We start from the raw sequence: 14,323 nt of genomic DNA, 5'->3' as shown, positions 1-14,323 counted from the left end.
GAAGTAAATTTTTTTGTAAATTTTTTTAGTTGTAAAATATTATTGAAGAAATTTTTTTTTATATTTGAAAAGATAGTTGAATTTTTTTGTGGTTGGATGTAATATTTATAAGAGAAAAATTAAAATGATTATGGAGTTTAATGTGATATTTTGTTTTGATTTGTTTTTTTTTATTTTGTAACCAATTTGTCTTTTAATGAAAAAAAAAAACCAAAAAAATTTCAAAAAACCTCCTTCCCAGATAACGCCATATGCTAATTGATATACTAACCAGTGTAGCAACACTAATTATTGACCCCACTCATTATATAAATTGAAAATATCAAAAATCTCTTAAATTATGTCACATCATCAATTGATACACTAAAAAATACATAAGACCTATAGGTATTTAAGTCGAATAAGACCCGTAATTAACCCATAAAACAAAGGATGATAATTTCAGTAAATTAATAAAGAAAATAATGACAAAATTGGCCCATTAAGAGCCCTGTAGCAAGTTTCAACAAAGAAGCCATTAATTGAAAACTGAAGAGCGTAATTGTGCCATCGTACAATCACAGCAAAAGAAAGAAAAACTCTGCTTTCTAGATTATCCGTAAGGAAAAGAGTTCTAAAAGAAGATAAAAACATAAAAAATTAACAGACAACAAAAATGGATCCACAACAAACCATTCTATTTGTACAATCTAGTTTATTACTATTTAATAACAATTATAAAAACAGAATTAAAAAAAAAAAAAACAACAACAACAACAACAAAAATGCAAAACACACCATCACTGAAGGAAAGAGAATGTAGGACCAGCATCACAGATTTACAAGTCAATTGGAACGGAGTGAAGCTGCAATTGGAGAGACAAGGCTCGGTTTGAAACAGACAGTGTAGAAGCGATCTGGAAGGCTGGGGATGTCAAGATGCGAGTACTGTCTCTTCTGGGGAAAAAACTGAGTCAGGTGTTCACAGCGTTCGCATTGGCTGTTCCTAAATCCCACCTTCAACAAATAACTGTTGTGGGTTGAATCACCAATTATTTCATAGTACACAGCATTACCCCAATTCACGTGCGTATCATAGGTCTGTTGAAGAGAGACAGATGCGTCTTCTCCAATCTTGTTTCTCATTAATCTCCACAATTTTATCTGTCCAGAAGAACGTTCTACTATAGTTAAAAAGCCCCCCGAATCCATCAACTGCAGAGGAGCTTGAGGTTGGAAATGGGAAAAATTCTCCGGAAAAGTGATAGCATGAAACTTCTCATCGCTTAAATTGAATTCAACAATGTCAATGTCAATACCATCTATCATTTTCCAGTAAAGGGCCCCATTCCAGAACACCACCCCCAATACCGCCAAATCAAGCATGCCTTGAGGGGCACTCAGCTCTCTCCATGAACTTTCCCCAAGTGAAATAATCTCAAACCTCGTCATTTTACCGTTATTACTGTACAAAGTGTATGCCTGGACAACTTTGTACTTTCCGCTTGAGGGATCGAAGCCTAAACCGACCTTATGATTGCATAATGTAGGTTTTGAGCCCGGGGACGGTAAAACCACATGCTCTCTTGTTATAGGATTGTAGATAACCACGGGATCTATCTTATTACCCAAAGCCAAGCAAAGCAAACCATTACAGATGCACATGATCCGAAGGCCCAAGAGCATTTTATCAACAGGGATGCGCCTAGTTTTTTGTTCTTCAATGTCCACTAACAGAAGATGACTTGAAGTATCACTAGTGACTCTCCCACGCAGTGGTTTGAGAATGAGTCGGGTTGGATGGTAATGGGAATTACAGAGTTTATTGACAAAATAAGAATCTCGAATTATGTCGCACCATGTCTTGCAAACAATTTTGCATGTGAAGATCGACTCTATTGGAAGTCTAGACAAAATATCGGAGATTATCTCCTTTGGAAAATCAACTGCTCCCTTGGTTACCTGACCATCACAATTTGCTGAGCTTCTTCGGTTCGAGTCCACCATTGGAAAAGGATCTTAAAGTTCCACCTCAAACAACTTAATTTCTTACCAATGAACCCTCAGAAGTAGTCTGTTACAGAAATAAAAGGAGATGGGTTTTGGGAACGACAGGCATCAATATAAAGATCAAAAACTATTCGCAACTCATTCATATACCAGTAATACACAAATTGAATACTTTAAAATTTGCCTCACACTTGTATATTTAATTTCAACGACCCTTAACCCCAAATAATTTGATTGTGTTACTTCAAACATGTGAATAATCCATGCACCTATTTACTGATTCAAAGCCAAGACAGTGATAATATTGTCAGTAATTACAAGTTTATTACTGATTTGAAGCACACAGAAAATCGATGAAGCATTTTAAAAGGTACCACATCAACAAGAAAGTAAGAGCGTGATAAAATTTTGCAGAAGGAACTGAGCTACGAAAAAAATGACAAGAAAGATCTACAGAAACAACAAATGCATTCCGGTTATTTGCACCCAAGTCCAATGCAAAACTCATGAAATAGCTGGAAGAGGATGTATGAGGAAGCCCCCATAGCTGGCCAGCTAAAGATAAGCTTGACCACATTTTAATTGTGAGAAGTTCGGTATTTGCAGACTAGCATCACTCAGTTTAATTCCAACTAGAAAACGAGAAACCTCCCTCACATTTAATCAACCAACAGTATGTCAGCTTTTTTATGAACTAGATAAATACTAGGTGTCCCATGCTAATCCATTTCAAATATTTGTAAACAGCCCCTATATTCTATAATTAGTGCTCACCACATTTTTCAATAATGAGGACTTTGGTACTTCAAAGGATTATTAGAATGAGAATGTCAGTGTCTGAAGTCTAAATTAGGTTGGCAATCCTTTAAGTTGTAATTGTTTTATAAGTCCAAGTTAAGTTAAATTTGGAAATAAAGATGGGAGTGTTTTTTGGCATCAACTTTTGAGTGCAAGAAAGAAGAGGGTACAAGCATAGTTGTCAAATAGGGATTCGAATCATGAATCGTAAAGATTCAGTCATTTTTTGTAAATTACTTAAAAAAATATATCTACACACTTGAATTTTAAATATATATTATGACTATGAAATATTTAGACTTAAATCAATGAAAATGTTGTTTTGAATAATAATCACGCAATTTAATAGGTGAGAAGTTAACAAATGTTCATATGTAATATCATCGTCTTACCTTTTTCTTTTTTTAGTTATTTCTTATCAACCATTCTCAATTAACAAACTCTCAATTTCTAAACAAATAATAGTTTAACAATGATATTGATATTTTGACATTAAGCATACATACTTTTCCAAGTAACAATAGCTAAATAATAAGAAAAATTTATTTATGATCTTTTATTTTAAAGCCTAAAACATTTTAAAAGATATAACTAACATTACTTATATTTAATTTAATAAAATAGCAATAAATAATTTATGGTATAAGTTACTTTAATCTTAATTATCATTAAAAGATATTTTATGATTTTTTTAAAGGAAAAAAAAAATGAGAAGGTGGTTAAAACATATTAGGTCCAACTAAATATGATTGGATCCTATTAAAAACTCCATAATTATTAAAATAATAACAAATCATGTATATATTGGTTATTTAAGAATTAATTGCCATTAGAAGTTGTATTATGTCATTTTCGCTAAAAAGATGGAGAAAAAAAAGAAATAAAAACATGTCTGATATGATAGTTTTAAGAATTGCATGAATTGTAAAAATTGAATCGAATCGTGAATCGATTGTGAATCATGCAATTCACTAGAGATTCACTTCCAAAATAGATTCACCCATAGATTCATATCAATTTTACAAAAAAATGCGAATCAAATTGCGAATCGTAAGATTCGGATAACAAAGAGTACAAGCAATCAAAGCTAGTAGGGTACAAGAACATGAAGTTGGAGCTGAATGAACCAAAAAAATGTCACCACACCCTTTGGGGGACCAAAGCAGTGAATTCTCAAAAAACTTGCAGTATTTTGACAGCTCGAGAGGAGGGCAATGATTTTGGGTTTCCTGATTTGTACTGACTTTGGAAAACATGCCAAATTGGTCTCGAATTCACTTATAAATATGAAAGCCTAGGTGGACACCAAAAATTACTAAGGCTTTATGCTATTGTGCTGAAGATCAAATCACACTCTGTGCATTCAATTATCATATTTCAATTTTGCCGATCAAAAAAAAAAAAATCATATTTCAATTTTGAGAAGACATTGTCGGATTCCAAAGGCAGAGTTCTAATATGGAGAGTTGATAGATACCTAATAGTTCAAACACTTGAATAAATGAATTCGGCAAGAACACTAAAGTCTAAAGGTTTTTTTTTTTTTTTTTTTTTTTTTGGGGGGGGGGGGGGGGGGTTCAAAGAGAGCGTTAATGTTAGTATAGTTAGATTACAACTGAAAGGTTCGCCACTGCTCCATCAGCTCGAACCCCTGACCTCTCACTCACCACATCCTAAGGTGTGCCTACTAGACCATTGGGCTACACCGCAATGTCTAACTGTCTAAAAGTTGTGGATTCAAAAGATTGATTTGTATGTCTTTTTTTTTTTTGGTTGTAACTGTGCAATGATAACAGTTTTTGGTTTTTGGTTTGAGTCAAACCTGGGTTGGTCTTATGGTTTTCACAAGTTAAATTTTCCACCACATTAAAAATCACTAACCTCTTCTACTTTGTGTGCTTGGTTTACTTTATTGCTTGCAATAGTGATTTTTGTGGTCGGTATAATCAAGTGTATATTGAACTACTCCAAGATAATGCATACAGCCAAATCAATTCGAATTTTTCAAACAACATATAAACACATTTTCAATAATAAAACTAATAAAATTAGCCCTTCTAAAAACTCACACCCACCTCACCTGCTACTCTAGCTATCATGCAAAACCACTATATCGTGACCATCCATATCAGTGTTTTAAAAGGCATACTTAGGGGCGCGCCTAAGCTCAAGGTGTAATGAGGTGCAAGGCTATGCTTCAAACAGGTCGAGGCGAGGCGAGGCGACGTGACGTACGTGAGGCGTAGCTTAGGCAATGAGGCAATGCCTTTTTTCGAGGCTCAAAGCTATGGGTTTCAGCGCTTTACCTGTTTTTCAACTCCAATGGTTGATTAAATGATTTTTTGTGTGCATATACTCACGTGGAATCAAAACTCTTCAATATAAAATGACCAAACGTGGTCCAAAGAGGGCAGAAAATGATTAAAAAAAAAAAAAAACCCTAGGTGGTTGGAGAAGATCAGAAAGTGAAGACAACCCGACACGACTTTGACTTCAGCTCTTCGGGTTCTTTTCTCCTTCTCTGGTTCTCTTCGATGGTTCTCTTTTTCTCTGGTTCTCTTTGATGGGTCATCTTCTTCTCTGATTCTCTTCGTTGGGTTCTCTTCTTCTTTTCTTATTTTCTTCTTCTCTTCTACCTCTTTTTTATTTTCTTTTTTCTTTTTTTTATTCGCTTTTATTTTTCTCCTCTTATTCTTCTCTTTTGTCTCTGTTTTTTTCTTCTCTATTATGCATGCAAGAAAGGTGTCTTGGTTCTCTCTTTGTTTCTCTTTTGTTTTTTTCTTCTCTGTTATGCAAGCAAGAAAGAGTCTATATTCATACTCTATTGTTTTGTTTTTGCTGCGCCTCTTGCTACTTGCTTTTCTTCTACTACTTGCGCCTCGCTTTGGTGAGGCACACGCGCCTCACCTCGCCTCGCGCCTCGTGCTTAGGCTATGGGAGACCTTATCGCCTCGGTATGCCTTGAGCCTTTTAAAACACTAATCCATATTAATTCCACCAACATACTTGCCACCCTAATACAATCCAGCTTCTACCACCTTGCTTGCTACCACTATACACAAGCAATGCCACCACAGTCACCACTATTGCTCCTGCCCCACCATCACCACAACCTCTAGTACCACCACCTATCATTGCCTCTATTAATAAAGCCCACCATTACTACAACACTACTCCCGTAATGTCAACCCCACTGTTGCAACCACTCTGCTGCCCACCAATTCTATCATTACCACCACAACCCCTAACATTGTTGGAAAGCAGAAACCATAAACACAACCACAATTTTGGCCACTACCAATGGTAGTCAAACCCGGCAATGCTATTTTTACCAACTTACCATGAACCACCACTAGCATCAAAATCACTCTCATCACACACCACATTGCCTCTATCCAACAAGTAACACCACCTCTATGACGAAAACGGGACAGTCACTGTACCACTCTACATCCACTTTCATGGCCATCACCAGTCCCCTACTGCATTCCCTACAATTCAACACTATTAGAACTGTCACTACTACTGCAAAAACTGCAGATCCACCACCATAATTGCCAACACCAATGGCTACACTAGGAATGACAGTTACCACTACTGCCTCCACCCCACCACCATTATTAAGGACTTCCCCCTGAATGACTACAGCACCACTGAGACTATTCAATAAGTTTTTACTGGAAAAACATTTATCAACCAAACAAAGGTTTCCATTGAAACAACACTCACTAAAAAAAAATCCTACTAAAAACCACCTGTGTATATATATATTATAGAATGACATAAAAATTTATCTTTACAAAGTATCATTATAAGTAAATAACACATCATTAATCATAAATAGCAACCATAATGTGCATAACCAATGCTCGTAGCACAATTCATTCTAACATATCAAATTGTTGAAAGCAGTTAAATTTCACAATTGCTTCTAACCACTAACTCAAACTTTGGATTCTCCTTCTTTCCTCATGCATCTTATTTTACAAAAGAAAATTTCATCTATTTACTCAACGCATTCTAAGGCCTCGTTTGGGAACAAACTAATTTAGTAACTTTTTGCTTTTTGGCTAAAATATGAGCTAAAAAAAACTAGTATGTTTGGAATGATTTTTTGACTTTTTACGAAAAGATGTACAAAAAGTAGAGAGAAAAGAGAATCTTTGACTTTTTGGCATGGGTTGTTGGCTTTTTGGCTAATTTAGTAACTTTTTGCCTTTTTAGCAAAAAGGGAGGGTTCCCAAACGAGGCCTAAGTCAAATTTTTTCCTTAAGTTTGATTCCAACCAGCAATCACGTGTGGGGTACTTCAAAGACTTCACTAGCTGGTCGATATGGTATCCATGGAGCTAAAATCTAGCAAAAATAAGGTCAGCAACTCCCAAGCACACTTTTCCAACTAATAGCGAACAGTGTTCTGAAGGCATTTCAATGAGAGAAAAATTCATCCATGAGTGCTTATAAATCAAAATTTGATCTCACAAAATCGAGTCCATGCTAAGTGCACCCATTATGATGTTTGAATCCTTTTGGTAAAATCACAAAGTAGGCTCTAACTGATTTCAAACAGTGCATATTCCCACCTAATATAGTTCAAGTCCTTAAAGATGGAATTTAAAGTTTAATTGGATGAATGTTGAGAAGATGAAGACTTAAGAACAAAATAAGGACTCAAACTAACAGCTTCTCAGAAGTTGGCTTATCTAGAAGTAGAATTACAGTATTTTGATATTCCCTGTAAGAGCTTCTTTCCATTTTAATTAAAATGGTATTTTTAAGATGGAACACTGAGCCAACTTTACTTATTCCAATAATGGGATGTAACTCAATATCTGACAAAGATCAACTAATAGGACTTGTTAATAATAAAAATGCTTATTTAATTTTATGTTAGAGAATTTAACTGAGAGTACATCTATCCTTGCATGTATTTTGACTCCAAGAAGAAAGGTTGTTGTAATGCATGCAAGGCTTTTCAACAGACCTAGACTTAGAGGCTCATTCAAGTTCTAAACAAGCTGAACTCAAGCAAGGCACCCAAACTAATTTACATTTCACCAAAATTTTAAGAGGTTTTACTAAGAGGCAAACAGTGTTGTCGAATCATGATACGTATCGTGTATCGTTGTTCCAATTTTATGTATTGTGTATCATATCGTATCGTATCTTGTATTGTAATATACATTAACATATATTTTATGTATCGTGTATCTTGGTTAAAAGACCAAGTGAGGCCAAGAAGCTATTTATTATAGCTTTGTTTCCAAACAGCCAATATATTGACCACAGCTGATAAAAAAATTCTTTTACCCTCACTCTGTTCTGTATCTCTTCGTATTTGATCGACAAGAACACACCACACAAACATAGAAGAGCAGAGAAGTGATCATGCAACAGCCAAATCGACACTCCTTTTTCAGATTTGGTGATGGGTATTCCCAAATCAACACTAGGAACTCAGATTTGGAGATGGGTCACTCTTTTTTTTTTGGAAAAATCATTGCAATGAGCATGGAGGAAGGCTGCATTTATTTCAATTCTTGTATCAGACGATACGTGAAGATTGCGATACAAGTCGAATCAAACAATACTATTTTTGTATCAAATGATACTAGTTTATCTGCGATACAGTATGTGATACGTATCACCGATACGAGCCGTATCATACAATACATATCGCGTATCGTACAATATTGATAACACTGGAGGCGAGGCTAAGGAAAAAATGAAAAGAAAAACCGGAGATAGTATGTTTTGGACGTGACAGATACCATCTAAAAACTTCCATAGCTCAAAAAGTTTATAAACGTTTCAACAATATATCTATCTATCTACCTATCTATCTATATTATTACAAAGTGCAGGCTGGAGTTGGTATTGAGGTTTCAGTTTTTGGGTTTTTCCAAAATACCCCTACAACAATTACATGCCCTAAATTCAGAACTTTCGATTTTTCCAAATTCATTTCAATTTTCAGATTTTAAATTTAATCATACAATTTACAATCTTATTTTTTTGAAACAAAATAGTCATAGGCGTATGCATCACGTGTATGATATTAATTTTATAAAATATTTTTAGTATTTTGTGAGTTGTGAGTTTTGTAGGGTAAGTGGGAGTGTATGTGTAATAGTGGCTAAGTGGGTGAGGTGGTGTAGGAGGTAGTTTGATTAGAGTCCTTAACTGTTTGCTATTGTGTATATGTATCTTTCTTGGTCTAATGAAATAGATAGACAAGTGTTTATGTTAATCTGAAATTCTCCCAGGTGAGGTGGTGTAGGAGGTAGTTTGATTAGAGTCCTTAACTGTTTGCTATTGTGTATATGTATCTTTCTTGGTCTAATGAAATAGATAGACAAGTGTTTATGTTAACCTGAAATTCTCCCAGGATGATTAGGAGGAGCCTTGAAGTGGAGTAATTAACCTATGTTCTAGGAATTCCACAATGGTTATGTGCCCAACAAATAGAAAGGGACTAAATGAATACATGCCCTAAGGAGATAGTGGATAAAGAGTAATATTTCATTAGTTAGGCACATGAACAGGTAGTGTTCCTGACCTACTAGATAATTCCTGTTCCGGTGGTGTTACACGTACCAATTCGTATATTAATTAGTGTAGCAACATATGCTATAACATTACCTTTTCAAAACTATGACCCACTCATTGTACAAATTACAATTTACACTAATTGGTGCATATACCATTATTCTTTCTACTCACTTTATTTAAAACATCAAAATTGCTCCCGAAAAGAAAAATCCACTCATCACCACCACTTCTAGTATATATATATATATACACAGAAAAGCATATAATTACATGTTTTCCTAGTATTTTTTGCTTAGTCAAGTGAAATTTTGTACGACATTTACACAAACAGCACATTAAATTGAATCCTTAAATTAACCCCAAAAATCTTCTACTAACCTATGTAAAATTATAAATCGTGATGCTAAAATTGTGGGAATGGATCAAAATAAGAGATGGTGATACCGCAGAGAAAAGAAATCATAGCATCAATAGCAATGAATTTCTGGGTAAAGATCAAAGATCGATAAATCAATCGAAACAATCAAGATTGAAATCAAACGAATTAGAATCAGATTGTGTATCATCAGCATAGAGATAGATATACATAAAAGAGAGAGAGAGACCTTGGAGATGGGGTTTCCTGGGCAACACAGCTACGATCCGATGATAACCATTTTCGCTTGCGGTGTCCGTTTGGGAAAGTGCGAAAGAGAAAAAGGAATCTTTCTTAAATAACAGAAAAAAAAGAAACTTAAAAAGAGCAATGTTAGGGATATCAAATTTTTTATTAAATAAATGATCAAATGTCTTACATGAGTGTGGGGTCTGCACTGTAATTTTGTGGGCCCCACATTCATGTGAAACATTTGATCATTTATTTGGTAGAAAATTTGAGACCTCTAGCATTTTCCAAACTTAAATGTTCGAGATGTTCTATTTTTTTTTTTTTATCAAATATGAGTTGGATTTGAAGTGATATGATAGAAATGTGATGTGAATTAAACAAGATGACGTGAGTAGTAACTTTTTAACTTTTTAATTTTTTTTATAATATGTCAAACTTAGCCTAAATAAAGAGACCTTTCGAATTGGAATGTGCTGAATTTATTATAAATTTCGTTCTAATAATTAGAGTAGTTAAATATGTAAAATTTATCAAGTATTATAAGTTATAAAAAATTATATTCATTAAATATTAATAGTTATTTTATCGGATCAGATTTCTATCAATCGTTTATTTCTTTTATACACTGATTTGACCACATAACTTGTTTAGTGTGTGTTTGATAACGTTTACGTTCTCAGTTTATATTTATAAAAATTTTATAAACTGGCTTTTGTTTATTTTTAAAAAAACATAAACTATAAACGCGTTTGGTAATTGACAAAATGTTTAAAAAAAATTTAAAATATAAAAAAAAAAAATTGAAAAGTGACAAGTGGTGACAAGTGGCGGCGGAAGACGGTGGTGGAAAGTGGTGACGGTGGATGGGTGACGGTGGCAGGTGGTGGGTGGTGGTGGCAGGTGGGTGGCGGATGACGGATAGTGGTAGTGGGTGGGTGGGTGATGGTGGCGGGTGACGGTGGCGGGTGGTGAGTGGTGGCGAGTGGGTGGTGATGGCAGGTGGTGGGTGGTGGTGGCAGGTGGGTGGCGATGAATGGTGGCGGGTGAGTGGTAGGTGGTGATAGTGGTTGGATGGGTGACGGTGGCGGGGAGCGGGTGGTAGCGAGTGGGTAGTGGTGGTGGTGGTGGTGGCAAGTGGGTGGCGGATGGCGAGTGATGGCGAGTAGTGGTGGTGGTGGTGGTGGTGGTGGTGGGTGGGTGGGTGACGGTGGCAGATGGTAGGTGGTAGCAAGTGGGTGGTGGTGGATAGTGGTGGCAGGTAGGTGGCGGGTGGGTGGTGGGTGATTGTGGTGGTGGTGGGTGGCGGGTGGGTGGGTGACAGGTGACAGGTGGCTGGTGATGGCAGGTGGCTGGTGAGTGGTGATGGCAAGTAGATGGCGGGCGGTGGATGGTAGTGGTGGGTGGTGGGTGGTAGATGGCAAGTGGGTTGTGGTGGTGGTGGTAGTGGTAGTGGCAAGGAGTGGGTGGTAGTGGCTGATGGTTGGTGGTAGCAGATGGGTGGTGAGGGGTGGTGGGGGGTGGGTGGTGGTGACGGAAGACGGTGGTGGAAAATGGTGACAGGTAGTGGCTAGTGTTGGGTGGTAAAAACAACTGAAAACTTAATATGGAAACACATTTTTTGTGTTTTCATTTTTTGGCCAAATTTGTAAACTGAAACCACTGATTTATAAATCAAAAATTTTACCAAACAAGTTTTTATTTGAGTTTTCTAAATTTTTGTAAATATAAACAGAAAATTGAAAACATAAGTGTTACCAAACGGTATCTTAGTAATTATTTCGTTTTCAATTTTCAATTTATATTTACAAAAATTTTAAAAACTGTCATAAAAACTTGTTTGATAATTTTTTTGGGTTTATATATGGTTGTTTTAGTTTATAAATTTGAGAAAAAAACGTAAACTCAAAAAATGAGTTTACATTGGTTTTTGAATAAAAATTTAAAAATTTGACTAACAATTTTTTTTCAATTAATTTTTTTTAAATAATTTTTTTCCAATTAATTTTTTAAATTAATTTTTTTTCAATTATAATATGTATGATTCCATTGTCATAAATAATAAAAAAATAAATATAAATATTTTAGACCTGAATAAACATATTTTTTAGTTTATATTTTTAAATTTTTTTAAATATTTTATTCAAACTAAACGTGTTTGTAGTTTATGTTTTTCTAAAAATAAACAAAAATTAATTTATAAATTTTTTGTAAACATAAATAAAAAATGTAAACGTTACCAAATGCCACCATAGCTATCCATATCCGATCAATATGATTGTTTACAAACATATGATACTTGACAAATATTATATATTGAACAATTTGTATTATCAAAATATGATCCGTAATGAGCCCTTATGAGCCTCATAATACCCTCCAATCACTAGAGGGAAGCCAGACCCATAAATAAATATTTTGGTTGGTTTGAAAAGTGGTATGAAAATGAGTCATTCCTACGTACATCTCACAACACATCAATTGAATCACAATCATTCATTTTGGTTATAAGGATTTGTTTTGAAATTTATTTATTTAGTGATTTTTTAACTTTTCTACGAAAAAAAAAATATATATATATATATAAGTAAAAAAAATGATATAATAACTTATAACAAATAAATAAATAAATTGCTTATTTAAATTGTTGGCAAATCACCCTAAAAAAAATTCATGACACAAAATCTAAGTTCACCCTTTTCCAAACTTTAATTTTTTATTTTTAATTTTTTTTTGATGGGTTTTCCAAACTTTAATTGAGTTGGAAAAACCCAAATATTAGTAAATGGGCCTCTTGATTTTCTGACTCTATGGTCACAAAGGGCTGATAAATTTGTGAGAATAGATCATGGGCCATGATGATGATATACTTTTGACCCAATGCCTAAAATAGCCCCCACGTGGATCAAAATAAGAAAAGATAAAGACAATAGCTGTTTAGACATACTATTCGCCGAAAATCAAACACGCTTCGGTACAGTATTAGTCAGGTGTGTGGTGTGGGACACACTGACGTACGTATCTTCAATTTCAGGTAATTATTCCCTACAACTATTTGATTATTAGAGCATCTCGCATTTCTTTTTTCATCAAATCTGAGTCAAAAATGACTTATTTTACCAAATTTAATATCACTCGCTCCAACGGTGAACTTTCATCAAATTTGCGCCGGGACAACCGGTTGGTCGACCGGTTAGGCGATTTTTTTTTTTTTTTTTGAACTTTTTAAACCTTTTAGTGGTCGACCGGTAAGGCAAAATTTTTTTTTTTTTTTTTTTACTGTTTGAACCTTTTCTTAGAACTGTTTGAACCTTTTGGTGGTCGACCGGTTGGTCAACCGGCCGGGCAACCAGTTGGTCTCCCCCAACGGTCACAAACAGTGTTTTGATAAAATCAGTATTCTGTCATCAGTTTGATGAATTGTTTGGTGAAATCTCATTTTGATATCGATTTGGTGCAAATATTGGAGCACCAAACAGTAACTTTTTCACCAAATTTTAAATTTGATGTCAATTTTGATGAACCGTTGGAAATGGTCTTAGATGGGTGATTCAACCATCAGTTATTAGGGTTAGGGATGACAAATTGAACCCAGCCCGACGAGGATTCGATCCTCCGACCCCAAATTAAGTGATTTTTTTTCGAAAAATACCCCCGACAAGCCAGGGATGGTATTCAAAAATAAATTCCCGACGATATTCGGGCCGGGGACAGGAATATATTTTCCAACCCCTGCCCAGCCCCAGTTCCAACCTCGCCCCATTTTGACCCCGATCCTTTATATATATATATATATATATATATATATGTGTGTGTGATATATCTGTGTGCTCAATGTTTAGTGTTTGGTTGATTAACAACATATGGCCTACCTCTCTCTCTCTCACTCACACAAACACAAGACCCAAGCCCCCTCTCTCTCTCTCTCTCTCACGCACGACCGTCGACCGCCTCCCTCATAGCTGCGCCTCCTTCACCAACACCTCCCTCACTGCCGCTCCTCCCTCACCGACGCCTCCCTCACCGCCGATTTTCAAAGGATCATCTCTCTCTCTTTCTTCCCCTCATGGTTTGGTCGGCGCGCGGCTCCTCCTCTCTTTCTCACCGGCCTTCTCCCTCACAGCATCACGGTGGCAACTCTTCATTCTCTCTTTCACTAGCGACGACTCTTCCTCTCCTTCTCACGGTATCCCTTCGTCTCTCTTTCACGGTATCTCATTCTCTATAGTTTCTCACTCTCTCTCTTTGTTTTTTGCTTTTTTTCTTCAGATTTGGAAAATGATGAAGATGAAGATGTTGTTGATGAAGATCTGTTGTTGATGAAAATGATGATTTTTTTGATTTGTTAGGTCTGTTAGAGCTTAGAATTTGTTTAATTTGT

General features: G+C 35.4%; 1 protein-coding gene across 2 annotated transcripts; it reads right to left on the bottom strand.

The window, feature by feature from the left end:
* Window positions 1–656: 656 nt before the first annotated feature.
* Window positions 657–10,077, bottom strand: LOC114262928 (F-box protein At5g49610). Of its 2 annotated transcripts, none has more exons than XM_028203388.2 (2): window positions 9,944–10,077; window positions 657–2,053 (listed from the first exon to the last, which is right to left on the bottom strand). In XM_028203388.2, exon 2 carries the CDS (start codon window positions 1,984–1,986, stop codon window positions 826–828), a length of 1,161 nt encoding a protein of 386 aa, XP_028059189.2. In that variant the 5' UTR covers window positions 1,987–2,053; window positions 9,944–10,077; the 3' UTR covers window positions 657–825. The 2 variants fall into 2 exon arrangements, with proteins under 2 accessions (XP_028059189.2, XP_028059191.2); XM_028203390.2 differs by having other exon boundaries at window positions 657–2,265; window positions 9,944–10,063.
* Between the last annotated feature and the right edge of the window lie 4,246 nt (window positions 10,078–14,323).

The sequence above is a fragment of the Camellia sinensis genome, chromosome 4, assembly GCF_055761805.1.
Source record: "Camellia sinensis isolate YWXY chromosome 4, ASM5576180v1, whole genome shotgun sequence".
Lineage (NCBI taxonomy): Eukaryota > Viridiplantae > Streptophyta > Magnoliopsida > Ericales > Theaceae > Camellia > Camellia sinensis.
This window is presented reverse-complemented; position numbering and strand designations above follow the sequence as displayed.